This window comes from Crocodylus siamensis, chromosome 3 (genome assembly GCF_052110815.1).
Source record: "Crocodylus siamensis isolate JL-2025a chromosome 3, ASM5211081v1, whole genome shotgun sequence".
NCBI lineage: Eukaryota > Metazoa > Chordata > Crocodylia > Crocodylidae > Crocodylus > Crocodylus siamensis.
Window position 1 is genome coordinate 38146059 of NC_143397.1, and position 22366 is coordinate 38168424.

The 22366-nt window shown below is 44.8% G+C and overlaps 1 protein-coding gene across 3 annotated transcripts in view; it reads left to right on the forward strand.

The window, feature by feature from the left end:
• Window positions 1-22366, forward strand: part of CKMT2 (creatine kinase, mitochondrial 2) — a 38129-nt gene that overhangs the window by 124 nt on the left and 15639 nt on the right. For 2 of the 3 annotated variants that reach the window (XM_090038179.1, XM_090038182.1), the window contains exons 2-5: window positions 18481-18647; window positions 19564-19762; window positions 21436-21531; window positions 21966-22187. In XM_090038179.1, coding sequence (XP_089894305.1) covers window positions 18499-18647; window positions 19564-19762; window positions 21436-21531; window positions 21966-22187 — 666 coding nt within the window. In that variant the 5' untranslated portion in view covers window positions 18481-18498. Of the gene's footprint in view, window positions 1-7708; window positions 7937-18480; window positions 18648-19563; window positions 19763-21435; window positions 21532-21965; window positions 22188-22366 lie in introns of all 3 variants that reach the window. The other variant, XM_090038181.1, reaches the window with a different exon arrangement.

Here is a 22366-nt window from a genome sequence, read left to right on the forward strand (position 1 = left end):
AAGGCTGACATTTAAAATAGGAGGCTTCTTGAAAATGAATTCAAAGCACCATGAAACATAATTTAATTTGGATATAATTTACCAATTTGCATAATTGCTCAGAGAACAACGGCAGGAAATGTGTCGGCCCACTGTGCAGCTTCTTCAGATGATGGCACTCTGGTAGCACCTTAAATAAATGAAAATAAGATCTGTCTTGCAGAATTGTAATGGTGTTTCCATTACAGAACAACCATCTCAAATGGTCAGTGATGTTTATAAATGCCTGATGTTAGGCAGGTTTGGGTTTTGTCTGCACATTAGAAATATGCTTTCTTTCTGTACTATAGCTAATCCTGGACCATGATCAGCACCCATAATTCTTGTTGACTTTGGTGAGAGTTTGGGGCTCAGCACCACCCCAGAATAGGTTGTTTGGAGTAAATCAGCCTCAAGGGAATGACACCAGTTTCTACCAGCTCAGGACCTGGCCTGGAACGCTTTGTTGCGAACGTGCAGTTGCTTGAACTGTTCAGACCAACATTCCTCACCATACCTTTCTTTTTGTTTCTTTCTCTGTAAATTGTTTTCAAATGAGAGGATTAGTTTTTATATCTGCTAGCTGATTAGTGGAGTTATGAACAGAGAGAGATTAAATGGTAGCCTTTTTATTAGTGATACTGCACATTAAAACTAAAATGGTTGTAGAGACTCCTACAGGCTCTTTTATTTCTAATGAACTCAGCCTAAGAGATTAAGCAGTCATCCTTAGGCAAAACTGAAAGAATACTACTATTTTTGGGACTTTAACATTTTTGCATAGTAGCAATATTGTGCTTATTTTCATAATGGTGAGAAACAGCATGATAAAAATCTGATAACAGTGATTATCTTATGACATTTATTACAAATATTTCTAAAGTGCTCACAACTGCAGCAGAAAGGTATAATGGCTTGATCCAAAACACATTAAAGTCACTGGAAAAATTTCCACTGGCAATGTGGCAATGAAACAAGGCTCCAAAGGATAAAATTATTCTGTTCTTTTATAGCCGCTAATTATTCAATGGCTCTGATCCAAAGCTTTTAAAGAAGTCTATTGACTGCAATATTTATCATTAGCAAAAATAGCCTGTTAACAGGTTAAAGTATGTATATACACCATCTGTGTATGTGTAAACTATAGCTTTAACTATGATTCCATGATGCTTCTAAAATGTCACTCAGGATCACATGATGTGCTAGTTAATACCAGCAGTGACAGGGCTCCAACAATCTAGTTCTATTTCTAGAAATACCAGTTTTCCTGCCTCTACTCCTTGCAGTATCTTTTCCTCCTTGGTAAAAAATGTATATGGTTCCTAATATAAAATAAAAGAGAAGCAAAAATTTGTTGTCAGCTACACTGATCCCTATCTAAGAAAACTGATTTTCCCCCCTCAGTTGAGAAAGGATTCTTTAAAGAAGTGGGTTAGCACTATTAGGAGTAGATATTTTCAGATGTGAATTTAATTATTTTGTTTTTGTGCAAATAATTAACTCTCTGGGTACATGCATACGTGTAAATAATCAGGGAGCAGTTTACTCTTGAGTAAACTACTTGAGAGTAAACTCTCCCAGGCACATGTCTACACACGCAGGGACACAAGAGCAGATTTGTTGCTCCTAGCAGCAGACTGCTTCCACTCCCTATGGCCCTACAACAGGCCCTTGCAGCAGCCAGGGGGAGATCTAGGCTCCCTGTGGGTACTAGTTCAGAGGCCAGGAGACAGCTGTCTCCTGGTGGGGGGTTGGGACATTGCTGCCTGCTGCTGGGGCAGGCTCTGCCATGGAAGCCTGAGCAGGGACAATGTCCCCCTGCCCTGGCAGCAGGGATCTCCCAGCTCCTGCCCTATGGCTGGGGAGCCCAGGCTGGGAGATCCCTATCTCCCAGCCCGAGTCTCATGATAGCAGGGCCTGGGCTGGGAGATCTTTATCTCCCAACACCAGCTTCATGGTTGCAGGACTGGCACTTGGAGATCCATCTCTCCCAGCCCAAGTCCCATGGTCACAGGGCCTGGGCTGCGAGATCCTTGTTTTCCAGTGCCAGCTCTACAGTCACAGGGCCAGTACTGGGAGATCCTTCTCTCCCAGCCTGAGTTCTGTGGTCACAGGGCCTGAGCTGGGAGATCCTTATCTCCCAGCTCCAGCTACACAGTCGTGGGCTGGTGCTGGGTGACAACGGAGCGGGGGATTAGGGGTCCCTGCCTGGGCTCCAGTGGTGGAGCCCACCCCAGAAGCAGATATCTCCCGAGGGCAGGGAGCAATCTATCACCCTCTGCTGCTTGGCTGACCAGGAGCACATTTGCTCCCAGTTAGGCATCTACACATACACTACTGGGCAGTAAGCAATCACAAGTAAAATTTGCTACTTGCATTTCCATGTAGCAAATTTATTCATGATTAGAGCTAATTACTGCACAGTAAGCGTCTGCACATGTAGATGCAGATGGTTACTGTGCAGTAAAGTGACTCATGTGGACTCACCCACTAACTCTAACAGCAATCTGGTAATGCTAGAATATGCTCTAAAAGCCTGCAGTGATTGCTGCTGGTCTGAAGTGAACCCAATGGCTAAGTAAGAGGGGGAATTTTAGGAAGTGTTGGCTCATGCAGACTTTGTATATATTTAAATTTTTAAAAATCTGATTAGGGTTTACATTAATATTAGACATGGATCCAGATTATCCAGAATCTTTGGAAAAGTTCAAATTCAGCGACTTCAAATCTATATTAATGTGATTTAAGGGAAGAATTTGTTTAAAGTTCCATAAGTAGGCCTTCACCTCTTTCATCCTAGGATCCCATCTAATTGCAATAAGTTCTCCTTACATGTCATTCAAAATCCTTTGTGTTGATTCCTAGCAAGTACCAGAATTGCTGCAGTTCTTTCTATTATATTCAACAAGAGATTTCCATCCCTTTACACTGTACACTGAGGAGTTGGGTTTTTATATTAAAATAGTTTTAAAAAATGAAAACATGGTCTTCGAAAGACTGGATACATGCGACTGATCAAATCTGCTTCAGGCAAAACTAGACAACACCCAATTCTTACTAGAATTGCACCCAATTCTTACAAGCAAACTGAGTAGCTGTGATGTGGATTTTTTCACAGTAAGGTGGGTGAAAAATTGGCTTATGGGACACACCCAGAGAGTGGTGGTGGATGGGATGGTTTCTCCCTTGAGAGATGTGGGCAGTGGTGTTCCCCAACACTCTGTCCTTGGACCAGTGCTGTTCAATATAGTTTCATAGTTTCATAGTTTCTAGGGTCGGAAGGGACCTGAGTAGATCATCTAGTCCGACCCCCTACCATGGCAGGAAAGAGTACTGGGGTCAAACGACCCCAGCAACGTGTTCATCTAACCTCCTCTTAAAAACCCCCAGGATAGGAGCCTGCGCCACTTCTCTTGGAAGTTGGTTCCAGATCCTAGCCGCCCTGACCATGAAGTAGCGCCTCCTGATATCTAGCCTAAACCTACCCTCTGCCAGCTTGTGACCGTTATTCCTGGTCACTCCTGGCGGTGCTCAGGGGAACAGGGACTCACCCAATGCCTGCTGATCCCCCCTGACTAGTTTGTAACAGGCCACAAGATCCCCCCTCAGCCTTCTCTTTTGGAGGCTGAACAGGTTCAGGTCCCGTAGCCTGTCCTCATAGGGCCTGCCCTGCTGTCCCCTAATCATGCGAGTGGCCCTCCTCTGGACCCTCTCCATGCTGTCCACATCCCTCTTGAAGTGTGGCGCCCAGAACTGGACGCAGTACTCCAACTGCGGCTTGACCGGTGCCGCATAGAGGGGAAAGATCACCTCTTTGGACCTGCTCAGGATGCATCTGGGGATGCATGACAAGGTATGGTTGGCCTTCCTGACTGCCTCCCCACACTGCCGGCCCATGTTCATCTTGGAGGCAATGATGACCCCAAGATCCTTTTCTGCCTCCGTGCTGACAAGAGGGGAGATCCCCAACCCGTAGATATGGTGCCGGTTGTTCCTCCCGAGGTGCATCACTTTGCACTTGTCTGTGTTGAATCCCATCCTATTCTCATCCGCTCACCTTTGTAACCTGTCTAGGTCCGATTGTAGCCTGTTGCTTCCTTCTAGTGTGCCCACGTCCCCCCACATCTTAGTGTCGTCAGCAAATTTGAACAGGGTACTTTTTACCCCCTCGTCCAAGTCACTGATGAAGATGTTGAACAGTACGGGCCTGAGGACCGAGCCCTGCGGAACCCCACTGCCCACGTCCTTCCAGGTTGAGAAGGACCCATTCACTACCACCCTCTGGGTGCGGCCCTCCAGCCAGTTGGCGACCCATTTGACTGTGTGGGTGTCGACACCACAGTCCCCCAGTTTCTTAATGAGAATGGGGTGAGAGACAGTGTCGAAAGCCTTCCGGCAGTCCAGGAAGACTATGTCCACTGCTACCCCTGCATCTAATGATCTGATGATCTGATCGTAAAAGGCCACCAGGTTGGTCTGACAGGACCTGCCACTGATGAACCCGTGTTGGTTGCCCCTAAGCATGCAGTCCCCTGCTGGCCCCTCCTGGATGTGTGCCAGAATAATTTTCTCAAACAGCTTGCCTAGGATTGAGGTAACACTAACTGGCCTATAGTTTCCCGGGTCCTCCTCCTTCCCCTTTCTGAAGATGGGAACCATGTTGGCCCTCTTCCAGTCCTCCGGCACCACACCAGAGCACCATGAGTGCTCATAAAGCCGTGCCAGGGGTCTCGCAATGACCTCGGCCAATTCCTTTAGAACTCTAGAGTGGAGATCATCCGGACCGGCTGACTTGAATACGTCCAATCCCTCCAGAAGTTCCCTAACTAGTTCCTCACTAACCCTTGGCCCAGGTGTGCCTCCCCTGAGGCCTGAGGGGGGCCCAGCAGGGAGGTGGCTGTTCTGGTCCCTACTTAGGAAGACGGAGGCAAAGAAATCATTAAACATGTTAGCTTTGTCTTCTGGTGTGACGACCAAATTTCCCAACGCGTCCTGCAGGGGCCCCACATTACCCGGAAACTTCTTTTTACCCCCTATGTATTTAAAGAAGGACTTCTTGTTGTCCTTAATCTGGGAAGCTAGTCCTAATTCCATCTCTGCCTTGGCCTTCCTGACTGGCCCACTACATCCCGGAGCGACTGCAGTATAGTCATCCCTGGTGATGTCTCCTTCTTTCCTCCTTTTAGCAAGGAGACATTCCCGGATGCTTCTGGTGAGCCATGGAGGCTTGTGTGCCCTCCTGCTCCCTTTGATCCTTGTTGGCATTACCTTCCTTTGGGCTTGGAGGATCATCTCCTTAAGGAGCGACCACTGTCCTTGGACACCTGGCTCCCCTCCCCTCTGGGACCTCAGTGCTTCCCCAACTATCCTCCTTAGCTCGTTGAAGTTTGACTTCCTGAAATCTAGGGCTGCTGCCTTACTGCAGGCCTTTGCCACCTTGCGCGGGATGGTGAATTCCAGCAGGCGATGATCACTGTCGCCGAGATGGTTGAGCACCCGCAGCCCCCTAACCAGGTCATCACTAGGTCCAACAAGGCATCTCCCCTGGTGGGGCTGTGCACCTCCTGGGTTAGATGGCGGTCCTGCATTCTGTCTAAGAACATACATGAGCGGTCAGACCTGGCTGACTGCTCTTCCCAGCAGATGTCCGGGAAGTTCAGGTCCCCCATGACTACCACATCCTTAGACTTCACTACCTCTGTGAGCTGACCTAAGAATTCCTGGTCAAGCTCTCCCCCCTGGTTGGGAGGTCTGTAGTAGACTCTCACCATTAAGTCTCTTTCCCCTCGACTGCCTTGTACTCTAACCCAAAGCACTTCAGAGTGCCCTTCCTCTGACTCCTTGCTAATTGACGAGGATGTGTATTCCTCCTTAATATAGAGTGCCACGCCCCCACCTCTCCTTCCTAACCTGTCCCTCCTGTCCCTCCTTCATCAGTGATTTGGATGAGGGGGTTGAAATCACTCTGTCCAAATTCGCAGACAACACTGAACTATGGGGTACAGTAAACACAGTGAAGGGTAGGGAGTGAATCCACATGGATTTGGATAGACTGGGGAAGTGGGCAGATCAGAATAGGATGCAATAAACAAGGAAAAGCGAAGGTGATGCACCTAGGGAGAAAGAATCTCCAATATACCTACAGACTGGGAAGTACCATTCTGAGTTCCACAGCAGTGGAAAGAGATCTCAAAGTCTGGGTCGATGCAAAAATGAACATGAGTTGCCAGTGTGACAAGGTAATAAGTAAGGCTAACCGCATTCTTTCTTGCATTAGTAGGTGCATCACGAGCAGGTCTAGGACGGTGATACTTCCCCTCTATGCGGTATTGGTCAGGCCACAGCTGAAGTACTGCATCCAGTTTTGGGCACCACACTTCACGAGGAATGTGGATAACCTTGAGAGGGTTCAGAGAAGGTCTACTCATAAGGTTGAGGGCCTGCGGGTAAGATCCTGTGAAGACAAACTGAGGAAACTGAAGCTCTTCAGCCTCCCCAAGAGAAGGCTAAGAGGTGATCTTGTGGCTGTCTACAAACTCATCATGGGGGGGGTCAGCAGGGAATAAGGGATACTCTGTTTACTAAGGCACCCCTAAGGGGTTACTAGAAATAATGGTCGCAAACTAAAGAAGAGTAGATTTAGATTGGATACCAAGAAGAAATTCTTTACAGTGAGGGTTGCCAGAATCTGGAATGGGCTTCCAAGGAAGGTGATGCTTTTCCCTACCTTGGAGGTGTTCAAGAAAAGATTAGACAGGCACCTAGCTGGGGTTATTTAACCCCAGTGCTCTTTCCTGCCTATAGCAGGGGGTTGGACTTGATGATCTACAAGGTCTCTTCTGACCCTAGAAATCTATGAAATCCATCTATGAATTCTAGAGAAAAGGCCATGACCCCTATGCTTATGACCTGCTAGACAGTTCCTGCCAATTCCCTACAGGTCACAAGGTATCCATAGGTTATAAACGATTGTTCTAGAAAGGGCACTTCCAAACTGGCTCTGAGTTTTGACTACCCTTTTATGGTGTTCAGTAGTACTATATAATGAACAAACAGGGACCATTGCATTTGTGCTTTGAAATCTAAGTACAGACTTAAAACTTTGTGTTATATTATTTAATCACTGCTTTTTATATTACTGTTACATTTATTCCCAGGCAAAATTAAACATTACATGAATGAAATTACATGCCATATAGCTTTGATCCACAATATGCCATGAATTATAGGGTACTGAACAAAAGATTGTTTACTAAGACAGAATCTGATCCAAGGAACATACCTAGCAACTGTTGCCAGGTTGGTTGCTTCATTTTTCCTTTCTGCTGTAGAATGAAAATTTTGTCTTCTCCAAGTGTTTCCACAAGTGAAAAATGACCTTGGGAGTTTGCTTGTATGGTACTTTATGCACTCTCCAGGCCTTTGCATTGTGCTCCTGACTATGATACTGGGTCAGGAGTATAGGTGAGCTGCAGCCTTTCTAAGGCAAGTCCTGTGGTGCTACCACAGGCCTCTGATGGACAAAACGTGTAATGCCTAAGCATTTTACATCAAGTCTTAAGACCCGATTTACATCCCAGAGGCCATGAGAGAGCCTGTGCAGCATATCCAACTAGAACAAGAGAAAGAAATCCTGGAAAAACCAACAAATGCAAATACAAGCTCAAGCCCTACCTTCTTCAATTCATAGATACCAGTTGTGGACACTGAAGATGTTTCCATCTGAAGCCATGCATCAATGAAAGGGGAAGGAGAGATCCACTTCCTACAGAAACAACATATCATTCGGAAGAATAAGGGTTGTTTCACCAGTAAAAGCAGTAGCCTAGAAAGACAAAAAGAGCCCCAACACACTGATAGACCACAACCTCTCCAGAGGATTGGGATAAAGATGATATTGTATCGATTATTTAAAAGGGTAAATGCAATGACTTAATAGTTGGGTGCTTACAGAAGTGGGGAAAGAGAACTCCAGCACTTTACTTTCAGCTCAGAGCACCTCTGCACAGAGTGCAGCACATGCCCAGAAGAGGAATTTGACCCCAGTACTCTTTCCTGCCGTGGCAGGGGGGTTGGACTAGATGATCTGCTCAGGTCCCTTCCGACCCTAGAAACTATGAAACTATGAATTGCACCATTTGGACTTGACTCCCCAATGTCTGTATAGCTCACACATTTCAGCAAGACTTTTTGGCATTTTTATCTTATAGCTGATTAAAGAAGCTATTAGATAAAAGCACCAAAAAGCCCTGCTGAAGCATGCAAGGTATACAGACTCTGGGGACTGGGGTCAAACTGAGACAATTCTTCTTTTGGTAAAGCACTGTTTTGCTTATTTTTTTCCAAGTCTGTCAGCATACTATAGACCTATCAGCCTGACTCTTTTCCTGGTTAAAGTAATGGAATCGGTGATATAAGGTTTAATTAATAAAGATTTATATGAAGTAATATAACAAATGTCCACAAAGATGGCTTTATCATCTCAAACTGACCTCATATGATTAAACTTCTCAGGTTCAGCTGATAAAGCTAGTAATGATGTAATATAATATAAATCTGTAAGGCACTTGATATGATACAGCAGGACATTTTGCTTAAGAAACTAAAACAGTACAAAAGTACCATGGCATATATTAAGTGGATAAAAACTATGTAGATGATAGGTCTCAAACAGTAATTATAAACAGAGAACCGCCACCAATGAACCAGATGTATGGGATGCAATAGAGGTTGATTCTTGGCCCTATCCTATTCAGCATTTTATCAATAACTTAGAAAGAAATGTGGGCCAGGTTTGCATAATAGAGGATTCTAGGAAGCAGCAACTCTGTAAAGAACTCGGAGCTTAGGTGAATTATCAGCTAAACATGAACTGCTAGCCCAATATGTAGCCAAAAGCATTGGTGTGATCCTTGGATGTATAAACAAGTGGCTACTGAGTAGGAGTGGAGAGGCTGTATCACCTCTATATTTGGCATTGGTGTGCTTACTACTCAAAGGCTAGTCATTTTCACTATACACACTTCAGAAAGGTATTGAAAAACTTGGCAAGGGTTCAGAAAACAGCTAAAAGAGTCATTAAAAGATTGGAAAACTCAAGGCTCAAGCTATGAAAACAAACTCCTCTCTCACTATGAGGACTAAGCAGCCTGATAACAGCCTCCCTGGAAAAAACTGTAGTCTTCTCACTTCAGTGAAACCAAAGGCCCAAGGGCCGATCCAGATATGCAGGCATGTGTGGTTTGCAGTGCCACAAACCACTTTGCAGCACTACAAACTGTACGCCAGGCACATTAAAATGTGCCCCAAACTGCAAATTTGGAGCGCTGGGGAAAAAAATTGCTGGTAGCAATCCTGGTAGCAAAATCCCTCACCAACTCCCCACTCCCAAAAAAACCCAACAACAGTGCACTGCAAGCCACAGGAGCATGCACTGCAAGACAGAGGCTCAGTCCTCCTGGGAGAAGCTCTGGCTGCTGGCCAGAGCATCTCCCCTTCTCTAGTTCTGTCCTGGCTCCTCCAGCATGCTGGGAGCTGGGAAAAGTGGGGAAACAACAGTTTCCCTGAAGCCAGGCATTTTGCCACATACCGATGCCCATGTGCAAGGGCGTGCACAATGACAAATAGTAGTGACACAAATTTGTGATATTACTTTTTTGCTGCTTCAAGCACATGTCTTTGCAGTGGGAACATGCCCAAGGAGTTCAATCTAGTTAATCAAAAAGAAAGTGAAGGAGTAATTTAGTCTCTATCTTTAAGTAGCTGATTCAGAACAGAAATTTGATAGAGGCTTCTTCAGTATAATACAGCAAGATACAACACAGTCCAATGGCTAGAATTTGAAGCTAAATAAGATCAGACCATATAAATAAAGGTGCATTTTTCAACAATTGAACAACTAGTTGCGTATTGTGGTAGATTCTCCATCACTAGAAATTTTTCATCAGGATTGGATGCTTTGCTAAAAGCCTCAGCCCCAATTATTGACTTAAAGCTAGAATTAATTTAGGGAAGGCCTATGGCCTGTGTTATAAGACAGGGGTGCTCACTCTGCAGCCCAAGGGCTAAAACTGGTCTGCAGAGCCATGGCATCCAGCCTGAGATGCCTTTCTCAGACAACTTCAGAAGATCCCCACTTTGGCAGTAGGCAGCAAAATTCCCCACAACGGGTATGTCTGGATCAGGGATGGGCCTTTCCCTGCCCCCACAGGGGGATGAATCCGGGGGACAGAGAGCAGAGGTTGTATACCCTACTGCAGCCAGATTGGGCCCTTACCACACTGGCCCTGCATACTATATTGAACCCACCAGCCAGCCAGATCCAGCCTGTAGATGGACCTGGCACTGCCAAAGGTTGGGCACGACTGTTATAGGAAATCAGACTAGGTGATCACATTAGTCTGTCTGGCCTTAAAAATCCATGAAAAGCATGTCATATACCATTTTAAATTAAATGTTTTTGTGCCACTCAGCCCAGTCCTTTTTTCCAGTTTTCATTTTGCTCTTTGAAATGGGGGGGAAATGTTGCACAAATTTAATTAGAATATGTTAATTGTTTCTATGTTATACATGCAGGTTCAGTCTGTGCTGCAGTGTTCTATGCATTTATATTCTGCAACAGCATTCTGCCTATGGGGTACACATGTCCAATTTAAATGGAGGTATAACTAGACACTTGTGTGCTCTGCGTGGCATCAGCTGCCAATGGTGGTAGGCAGCACAGTTGTACCCCACTCTCTCCCCCAAGTGTAAGTGCCCAGGGTTAGTACCCCAGTAACCCACCTTTGTTATGCTTCTGTTTTAAGGGACTCATACCTTGTTGACATAAATATGCACAAGCCTATTCCCACAACAAAACATCTGCAATATTTGTTTTTAATTTCTCCTTCCTCCCAAAAAATACCTGATTGTCATACTCCATGACCCTTTTCATCTGACAGTCGAAAGGGTTGGCCCCTGAGATGCCATGCCATGCTACAGTCAAATGCTTGTTCTACTTAAGGTGCAAAACACATAGCCATCTGGGTTCTTCAAATTATTCCAGGTGACAGTTGCTTGCTGCTGTGACTGACAATTGTCAGATGACTTTCTCAAAAGAGTAACCTGTGCCAGGAACAACTATTAATGGTTTACAAAGCAGCAGCAATTTGTACATTGTAAAATGGACACAGAAAAGAGAGGAAGGAAGCTAAAGCTTCATGAAGGCAGACTCTATACAGCAAGCAGTGTAAGCCTTCTAGGAAGACACAGTTGCAGAAAGAAAGAAACTTTAATTATGGGACTTTTTAAACTTCCAACAGAAAAGGAGTCCTACTTCACACAAAAATCTGGCTTCAGGAACAGTAGGTTGGGCAATACAGATTTACTCATCTATTCAATCCTGGTGACTGGGCGCATTTACATGAGACATTTACTATGCAGTAGACTAGTGGTGTCCAACCTTTTTGAATGTGGGGCCAGATCATGAACTTTTTATCACCCAGTGGGCCGGCGAGCCACATTCAAAGACCTCACAGAAAGCAGTATCACATCAGGAAGTGATGTCACGTGACCTTTGACACCAATGAAGTTGCAGGAAGTGACAATGAAATGGGTCTGGAAATGTGGTTTAAAATCCAAAATAAAAACAATATAAAAGCAACAATGAAATAATACCAAACACTTGAATAAAATAAACACTTTTGCTTCTACTCACTTCTCAATGAATGAAAGAAGCATAATGCAGGCTTGCCCTGGGACACCTGGGTGTACAGCACCAGGTAGAGGAAGCTGTGGAGGAGCAGCCGGCTGTTGGCCTCCAGCAGCAGCAGCAAGAAGGAGGAGGAGGAGGAGAAGTAGCCGGGTCCATTGGGGACAAGGAGCCCCGTCTTCACACATGGCCACATGCACGCAGCCCGCCTCCCTCTTTGCCTCCGGCTCCCATGGAGGAGGAGGAAGATGTGAGTGTGACCTTGTGCTTCCTCCTCATGAGCACACGCATGCATGTGGTACCCTGTGTGGGCTCCTCAGCATCCCGCCTGGGGACGTGGCCCCGCTGACAACCGGGCAGCCATGTTTCACGCTCGTGTGCTCATCCCTAAACCGGACTGCGCTGCCCCGCCCTGCGCTGCCCCTTCCCCACCGATGCAGTGCGGACACCCCTCGGCGCGGGAAATGGTGGTCATGGTAAATTTTTGCCTGATAGTCTAGTACAGAGATGGGGAATTATTTGGGCCTGTGGACCACATAGGCAGTTCTGGGGAGCTGCCGTGGGCTGGTCAGCATCCCCTCCTCTCCTCACAACAGCATGGAGCCTGTGCATCCTGTGGCTCCTCCTGCCACCACCACCAGCGCACAGCCCCAGCCCTGACCCCACCCCACCCCGCTCCTGCTCCAGACCCGCCTCAGCTGGCAAGAACCTGCACACACAGCCCCAGCCCTGGCCTGCCCCATGCCTGCTGTGGACCACCTGCCCATGCAGAGCAGCAGCAGCAGCCAGGAAAAAGCTGCTACTCAGCACAGGGAAAAGGGGCCCCTCCCCCTCACTGCTACTGGGCCCTTCTTTCTGAAGCCACCAGGAGCCTGTGCCCAGCCTGTCCTGCAGTTCCTCTCCACCACCATCACTGCTGCCTCTGGGCTGCCCAGTGGGGCAGCAGTGGCAGTGCAGAGGAGCCACAGGGCAGCCTGAGTGCAGACTCTGCATGGCTGCAGCAAGAAGGGCCTGGCAGTGGCAAAGTCATGCAGTCAGGAGAGCAACATGAGGGAGTATGACCCTGTAGCCTCATTGTTATGATATCTCCTTGAAAGCAGAATTATTTTTGATGTTGTAATTAGCATTTAATTGAAAATGTATAAATAACTCTGGGGGGGTGGGGGGTGCGAGTGGCCAGGTACAAGAGCTCAAGACTCCTTCCCACCCAGGGAATGCCCTGACCACTAGGCTAAAGAAGAATGTTCTCTTGTCCTTGACCAAACTGCCCTGTAGCCTGGTAGTTATGGCACTTGCCTTGGAGGTAGGATATGTGGAAATAGCACACCCTGCATCTTGAGTTTCCTTCCAACCCTATGATTCTATGTTTCCCTTCAGGCTGAAGAGATCCTATAATGAGGATCTCCAACTTCCAGTGAGTGTTATAGCCATTAGGCTGGTTGAAAAATGGTGGGCCCTGGCACCATCACTGCAATGTCATTAGGTGCCTATGCTCAGAAGCAGGTGTTATGAATTGCAAGTGAATGGAGGTGAGCAATGAGCAGTATGTATCAGGCACCTGAGTGCCTGAGAGGGACAGGAGCTCAGACATACTCATGTGCTTTAGCATTTCCTCTTAGCTACCTGGGTTAGGTGCCTAAGTTTTAAACATTCAGTGGAGTACCAAGGAGGGGTGCAGGTGCAGGCTGGGGGGTGCGAGTGGCCAGGCCATAGGCAGATTAATGCATGGGCAAACTGGGCGCACGTGCCCAGGGGTCTGTTCCAATTTGGGGCCCTGGGATCCTCACCAGCAGGTACGTGAAAGCTGCAGTTTAAATTCAGTGCCCATTTTTGGTGCCAAGTTTAAAACTGTGGCTTTCACATTTGCTTTTGTGGGAGCTGGAAGCAGGGCTCCTCCTCCACCAATAGTGCTGGGGTTGGGGGGGGGCAGGGCTGGGGTCTTGCCTTAAAAGCTGTGCCATGCCTGCGGGCTGGGTGGTACTACATCTGGTAGGGAGGGGGCCGAGACAGGCTGGGAGGGTCATGCCCTACTTGGAAGTGAGGTGGGGGAGGTTGGGGCCGGGCTGGCCAGGCCAGGAGCACCACGCCATGCTGTGCCTTTGTGGGCTGTGGCACTAGGAGGGCCTTGGGAGCTAGAGCCTCCCAAAATTCGTGTTGCCTCCCCCCCGACCCCCATGGCTGAGCTACCCCTCCCAGGGACTCTGCCTGCCTGCAGAGACACAGTGTGGTGGCAGTGCTCTCCACCAGGCCCAGCTCAGCCCAGCCCAGCCCAGCCCGCTGCAGCTGCATGTGGGGGGAGGGGTGTGTGTGTGTGATATCTTTTACTAGAGGGGATGGTCTGTGATGGAGGGGGCCACAAATGTAAGCACTGGCCTCCGGGTACTCGGTATACCACTGTAGAAATTCCAAGACCTAAGTGCAGGCACCGATGGAACCAATTTCTAGCTGTTGCTTAGGGACTGCACTGACCTTTAGGTCAGGCTTTTTAGATGTGAGCCATTCCATTATAAGGGCATTATCTCTCCTGAGCAGCGAAGATAAATGTAAAATGGAAATAGTCATACACAGGTATGTTAAAATATATTAGCAGTTTATAAGGTACTTAGACACAACAGTGATGAGCTCCATAGGAGAGCCCATGAGAAAATTAGTATTTCAGCGCAGGGTTTGGATGGTATACTCTAAGGAATACATGGCACCAACCGTTAAGTGACCACAACAGAATGGAATAGAATACATTGTAAAAATATTCAATCTTTCCTCATGTGTGCTATCTTCTCTGTCTCACTTATATACCACTAGCATTCTTGTACAAAGGCTGTCTCTAAATCTGTGTTCTGAACAAATTGCCAGGGCATACTAAGAAGTGTTTTGAGATCAATTAAATCTTAGACAGTATTTCCAAACAAGGGGTCACAGCCCAAAGTGATGTGGCAGGCCCAATGACAATTCAGTTTCAGAAGAGGGACTCAAGCCAGAAATGATGTCACAAACAAAGAAATTGGAGAACCAATGCTTTTGGGCCTTATGGACAGGCATGTTCCCCATATCTAATAGCCTGAAATGGCCTCAGTTCTCTCTTCAGTTTTTTTTAATTATTTGACCTCAGGCTGGAATACTTAAAATAATACCCTGGTACATTGTAAAGAAGCAGGCTTTCTTTTGTATACAGACTCTTTTAGTTCCTCAGGTCTTCTCTTTCATGTGGGACTCCCAGTTGGTGGTTCTGCCATCATAACTATGCCAGCCCAGATATGATAGCAGAAGCCTAATAATAGAGACAAACCTTTAAGGGCATGTCTACACTGCCACAGAAAATTAAATCTATCCCAACATCAATCTCAAACTAGGGTACATTCTCATAATCCCTCTTAAAATGTCTACTCTGCTTAATTACAGGCCTTGGTTTCACATGGACTTGGAATGAGTGAATGGGACTTTTCTCTGTTCTCAAATGTTGTTCCAGGTTCCATAGGAGAGCACTATGGACACATCCTAGAACCTCCCTCACAATGCAGAGTATAAGAACAAGCATAACTGACATTTGCATTCATTTGGAGGTTTCTTTACACTGTCAGTATAATCCAGTACACATGAAATGTGCACTTCCTTTCTCTCTCAGAAAAAAGACACAGTGTCTTAGTAGGACACACAGACTGGAGGAACGAGACCAAGACTTACAGTCAGGGGGTGCGTCTACATGTGATGTTGCTGTAGCAATGCGCTAAGATGACAGAATTCACGGGCAAAAATTGTGACACTGCAACTACATCGCTGTAGCAATGTGCTCCCTCATTATAGTGCATTGCTACAGTGGTCTAGTGCCTAAAAATAACCATGTGCGGCATGCACAGCACCGTACGGGTTGTTACTGTGTTGTCTGTTAGTACTTCCAAAAGGAAGTAAGAAATGACAGCGTAGTAACAACGGCGCCATAGCGACATGTGTAGATGTGCCCAGGATGTCTTGAGTTCTAATGTGGGTTCTTCTCTGTGTGGTCTTGAGCAAGTTGCTTTACCTTGTTTTCTCTGCATCTGTAAAATTGGACAAATAGTACATATACAGATACAGCTGTAATATATGAGATCCTGTGACTGTGCTTGTTAATAGTTCTATAGCATTTTGAAAAATACACAGATGCCATTATCTGTGATAATACAATATGTTAAAAACTCCTTGAGTGGTTTTTGACTTAGTCTTGTTCTGTATATAAATGATGGCAAAATTCTCATTGACTTCAATGGGAGCAAGACTGAATGATCTTTTCTGTGGAAATAACTTGTTCTTGCAAATAGACATTATTCAGTTCTTATCTCTGAAGAATTCTCTGCTAACCAGTTATTTCCAACTGCATTTCAAAGAAGATATCAAATGGGAAAGAAGCACAACTTATTTTAACATATAAAACATTCTTATGAATAGGTAACAAAGAAATGAGAAAACCTGCAAAACGGACCCAGAAGGAAGCTTATACCCAGGATGTGAACTGCAGGCCTTCTAAATGATTATTCTCTTTTTTCCCACAAAGTTTTCTTACAAAACTCAAGAGTAACTCATGAAACCACCAACTAAGAAAAACTTAAGCATCTCTTACAGGACTGTTTTATTTTTGTGATTCTCTACAGACTTCACGTAATCCATCTCTGGGAATTACTGTTTTTGATATTAAATAAGAGAGGCGATGGAGAGTAAAACTCCCAGTTGTACCTTTCACAAAATACCTTTAACATCGGCTCACAGCTCACTGGTTACTACAGATTTATATTATTTATAAAGTATACCAAAGTGTAATAGCTAATTACAGCACTTTGTCTTTGCAGGCAGTGTGTCTGTAATATGTCTTTGGTCTGCATTTTTCATATGAACATCTTTCTTCCTTCTGCTCATGGAAATATGGTGATTCAAGTCTATCAAAGCTTTCTGTGCACCTATCAGAAATGGAAAGGGGACCCAGTCCTTAGATGAGTCTAAACTGGGCTTGTCTCAATGCATGGGGAAAAGGGAGATTTAGGTAATTTTGAGCTCTTCTGATACCTGAATTCTTTTCAATAGCAACAGGCTCAAGGAAACATCAGCTGATCACTTAAACAGGTTTAAGATGATGTTATTCCACCCATGCAGCATCAGTTTTCGGGGATTCAGTTGGCAGTGTTTAAACAGAACTTGGTAGAATGCTTGTGGATTTTGTCAGATGAAAAAATCTTGTAAAGGTCTCTGTGGGTGCATCTACAATTAATGCAATGCAATAAACTCCAGTGCCATTTGAACCAGAGGAAACTGCTCCTAGGCACAGCATCTACACATGCACCTGGGAGAGCAGCAATTTGAGCCAGGGCAGATCAGGCCCTCAGCTGGCTCAGCTGACTGGATTCAATTTATGCCCCCAGTCAGCATCTACACATGCATTTCAGCACAGTAAATTACTCTGCCATAAAATAGTACTGTCCCTGAGTACTATCGGAGTTAATTTTAATCTTCAGAGTTAATTAATCTGCAGCACATTGAGCCAGGTTGGAGCAGCTCCAGGCTGGCAGGCTTACCCTTGGGGCCCCCTGCTAGCTGGAGCTGCTCTGTCCTGGCTCAGCATGCTGTGGTTCTAGGTGTATGTGCAAACACAGTGCCCAGGAGCAATAAACTCCAGTGCGAACTGTGCCGGAGTTTATTCAGCCACATTAATAGCACATATAGATGTGCCCACTGACTCTAGTTTCTGACATGAGCATGGCAGATCTTTTCTTCACACAAGACTATAAAGCACAATCTACAAAGCTACAAAGCACAAAAGACTATAAAGCACAATTATTGTGCAAATAATAATAAAATGTAAGCTTTATATTTCCTTGAGATTTCTATCGCTCTTCCATTACCAGAAAGAAATTCTCCTATTAATTTGCAATCTTTTGCTTGCTATTTGTAACCTTGACATTCTAACCTTGCCATAAGTCATTCAATAAATGCCTCTATCTAATTATACTACTGCCATGAAGCAAGCTAAAGAGATGAATTATTGCCTAAAACATCATCCATATTGGAAGTTAGGTTTTGAAGGTTGTATTCAATATTAAACTGAACAGAACAAATCAGTTTTCAAGTGTACCAAAGGTTTATATGCAGAAATACAGTAAATATTAATGATTTTCTTGTAGGCACTACTGCAATTCACACCACTCCTAATCCACCTTTTACTGAATTACTGTGGCAGCATCAACACATGCAATTAGTACAGCTGAACAAACACCAGTCCACTTTGCAGTGGAGTGTATTGCTCCCCGGCACATCATTTACATTTGTGCCCAGGCCCACAGCATGTTGAACTGGGCTGGTACAGCCCCGGCTGGCAGAGGGCCCAGGGCATCAGCCTGCTAGCCCAGAGCTGCTCTGCCCCAACTGAACATGCTGCAGGGAGGGGCTGGGTAGGGCATGAGGGTGCTACAGTGCAGGGCCAGATGGCAGGCAAGCCCCAAATTGTAGCACCCTCATGCCCCACCCAGCCCCAGTCACTGTCTACTTGTGCGTCGCAGCACACTAAATAACTGTACCATAAGATAGTACCTGTGCCAAGCGGTACTATCCTATAGTGGAGTTAGTTTATTCCAGCCCAATATCATTGCACATGTAGACAGTGACATTTTACTGCAGAGCAAATTAGTCAACTGCAGTAAAGCACACATGTAGATGCCCCCTGTATGTTCAAGTCCTTAAAGCTTTTTTCAAGCGTTGAATGTATGGCTAGTCACAAGTATGGTTTCCTATCAGATTGTTTTGCTTTCTAGAAATTTTACACTTGAAGAATGGCTAGCACATTCTCTCGTCTCCTGTCTGGCCACAAAACTGCTGCGCTCTTTGCAACAGTTAGCACAGGGGCTTTAACCACTGGATATCTACTGAATCAGCGGAGTGTGAATGCAGCTCAGGACAGACGAAAACTCTTTCCTCCAAGGTAAGTACCTTGGGTCAAAATCTCAGGTGAGTGCTTATCCTCAGTAGCTGATGTAGTTATTGAATGTAGCTCATAAGGAAGGAGAAGGGAAGAGATTTGCCCCAATCAGGACTGAAGAGAGCAGTTACAGAACCCACAATGACCCACCCATGACACCTCTTTGTTTGTCTGAGGTGTGTTTGATGGGGGAAGGAGCTGAGCATGGGAAACAGACTGGCAGACTGATAAAGCAAGAATATGATCTCCCACAAGTAATCCTGGTTTTAAATAGATTCAGGATCCAACAACATGCTCTTCGATGATTAATCTTGTTTTTAGACAACTTCAAAATACCACAAACATGGGGGCACTCAGGAAAATGAATCTTAATTATCTAAAATTGTGAAGTTAAAATCAATTAGTGAAGATGTACTAAATCCTGTGCAAATGATGGTAGCCTTCATTCAAATTTATTTCTCAACTACATTAAACTAAAGTAAAACCACTTTAATTCTGAAGAAATATCTATAAAGGGATTTGATGTGGGTTAACATTTCACTTTAAAAGTTAATTTAGATTAATTTTCCTGAGCAACTCCATGTAGGCAAGTCCTTTCAGTTCTGTGATTTTAGCCGTGGGGTTCCTTAGTGACAGTAGTGCACTTGTGTTCTTTCTAAACTTCACCTCTATGCTTGGCCAGAAACAGATCACATATCAAACTCTGATAATTTCCATGACCCTCCTGAGCCACTGCAGAAAAATACCAACTCATGTACAGCAAAATGACACATTTTAGCTTAAGAGAAGGAAACAAGTAGCCCACATGTTGCACTCATGCCATCCCCTCTCCATCTGAGTTGCTGTAGTCTGAGAACAGACCCATGGATTACTGTTTAATATTACCATGTTAAGTGCATTTGTTTTTCTCATCCCTTAGTGCAGACTATCCTGATCTCCGCAAACATAACAACTGCATGGCTGAATGTCTCACACCAGCAATTTATGCAAAACTAAGGGACAAGATGACTCCCAATGGTTATACCTTGGACCAGTGTATCCAAACTGGGGTTGACAATCCTGGCCATCCTTTCATTAAAACTGTGGGTATGGTCGCTGGTGATGAAGAGTCATATGAGGTAAAATGTTATTTACTGTGATGTTCAGTTATTATACTTCCTAAGAGTTTGTGAGGATGCATATCCTTTGTCAGATGTGCATGCTTAAATGCACACCAGATGATATATAAAATGCAAGCCATATGGATAATACTGGTATTTTCTCTCATCTTTGGGGGAAATTACAGCAGGACATGCAATGAAAAAGAAACATCACTAAAGCAACCATCTATAAAGGTATCAAATGCAATAAAGTTATCAAATGCAATGAAGTGTAGCCTCACAGGAACAATATTTTATTTGCCTCCCACAACTGCACTCCCTCCTGCTGTAAAAGTTAGTTTGTGGCAAGCCTGTGAATCCTAGCCATCCAAGCAAGCTGATGTGGAAATTATATTGTAAACAAAAAGATAGTAGAAACAAGAAAAACATTTCTTCTGAAAGATGTGGGATGCTTGACAGCTAGATTTTATGGCTACATAGACATGAAAAATATCAAAGATATTGCATTGGACTAGGATAGATAAATTGATTTTAATTTTGAAATAGGAGAACAAGAACTAGGCAGAAGAGGCCTGTTGTTATAACACCTTCTGTGTTATTTAACACTACAGTCATCTTACTCCTGCCTATAGAGCATTGGAAGCTTCTCTTCTATTATTTATTCTCTTCAAAGTAACATCAAACATCCCCAACGCTGGCTTGCTAATAATGTGTTTATGATACAGATGACTCTGTTTCACTTGGTCTTGAGCAGGAACTGGCTGTAGAAAGGATTTGTAGAATTAAACTTTAGTAGTACCTTGGGCATATTTAGACCGTCTCCATAATGAAATATGACTGCTTGCTTCACCAGGGCTACATCTGAAAAGATGAAATGCTTCTGCCCTTATTGGTATGTGCCATTAGCTCACTGGCTCAGATAGGCTTTTTGGGGTGCATTCTGTTCCTCATTACGGGTAGCTATATGACATCCATTTGTGGTATACCCTAGTGCTGTCTAGGGGCAGTGTAGATGCCCCCACTGGTTGTGTCTGCACTGTATTCCAAAGGGATGTTTTCAGCTCACAGGGCACATCTACACATCGCCCTATGGCGACATAGTGCTCGTGTGTTTACCTGTGATTGCCAGCTATGTTGCCATAGCAGCACACTCCCGGGTATAGTGCACTGCTGTGATGACATATTGGTGAAATCCACCCATGTGCCATGCACACAGTGCAGTAACTGCCCATGCTGTGTTGTGCTTTAATACTTCCAAAACGTATTAAAGCACGGTACCATAGCAATGTCGCCATATGGCAACATGTAGATGCACCCACATACAGTAGTCCTATCTAAACCTCCGTAGCCGTATAGTCTTTAGGACAGGCTGTACCTGTAAGCTTTGGACCTTGGTGAAGCCTATGTCATTGCAGTTGGTTTAACTTTAGCTCAGAACACAAGAATTCTTCTTCCTTACTTTCTCTTCAGAACCTACAATTGGCTTCCTAGTCACCTTTTTACTTTACTCGGCAAGGGAAATTTAGGTCTCAAACTAGGAGTCTTCCTTGCTTGAGCTAAAGACTCTCTCCTCTTTGGGAGCTCAAAGGCTGGACCAAACTCATAAAACTCAATGTTGTCCAGCCACTACAGGGGACCAGAAAACCACAGTGCATACCCAAAACTGAACTAATGCTCCGTTCACTCCACAGATGTTTGCTGAGCTTTTTGACCCAGTAATTAAAGTGAGACATAATGGCTATGATCCAAGTATAATGAAGCACCACACAGACCTGGATGCATCCAAGGTAGGAATATGCTTTTGAATCTTTTATTATTCAGCTTCCTAGAACTAGCGTATTGAGTTTAGTGGTTCAAGTTCCCATTTCCAAAGAAAATAAGCTTATGGAAAACAGAACTGTGATGTCACAATGGCTGGAAATGGTAGTGCTTCACTGCCCAGCTACTGACATAGCACACCCAGCCAGGAGCCTGACCAGGTTAGGCTATACCTGATTTTGTCCCTTATGCATTGCATCTCCATGTAGTCTCCTAGAACCTGAAAGGTTGATAAGGCCTCTATAGAATTTAGACCCTCTTTAAAATATTTCTAAGTAGAATATACAGATCACGTATGATGACCTGACTGTAGTGAATGTAAGAACGATATCCATTATGTACATGTTAAAATGACTGTATGTAAAATGGGATACTGTATGAAGATTTTTTATTCTTTTGTCAGATCACCCAGGGCAACTTTGATGAGCGCTATGTCCTATCATCACGTGTACGTACTGGTCGCAGTATCCGAGGTCTCAGCCTTCCCCCAGCTTGTTCGCGGGCAGAGAGGAGAGAAGTAGAAAATGTTGTGGTCACTGCGCTGGCTGGGCTGAAAGGAGACCTTGCTGGAAAATACTATAGCCTGACCGATATGTCTGAGAAGGATCAACAGCAACTTATTGATGTAAGAAGACCACACAACCTGGGTACTTAGGGCATCTTCATTTGTTCTCATTTATTTTTATCCCAATCTTTCTCTTTTGTATATATTTTGCTGCTTAAATAACGAGGATAATGACAGCAGTAACCCTATCTACTGTAATTTCTGTTAGAAATTTCAATTGTCATGAATTTTAATAACTT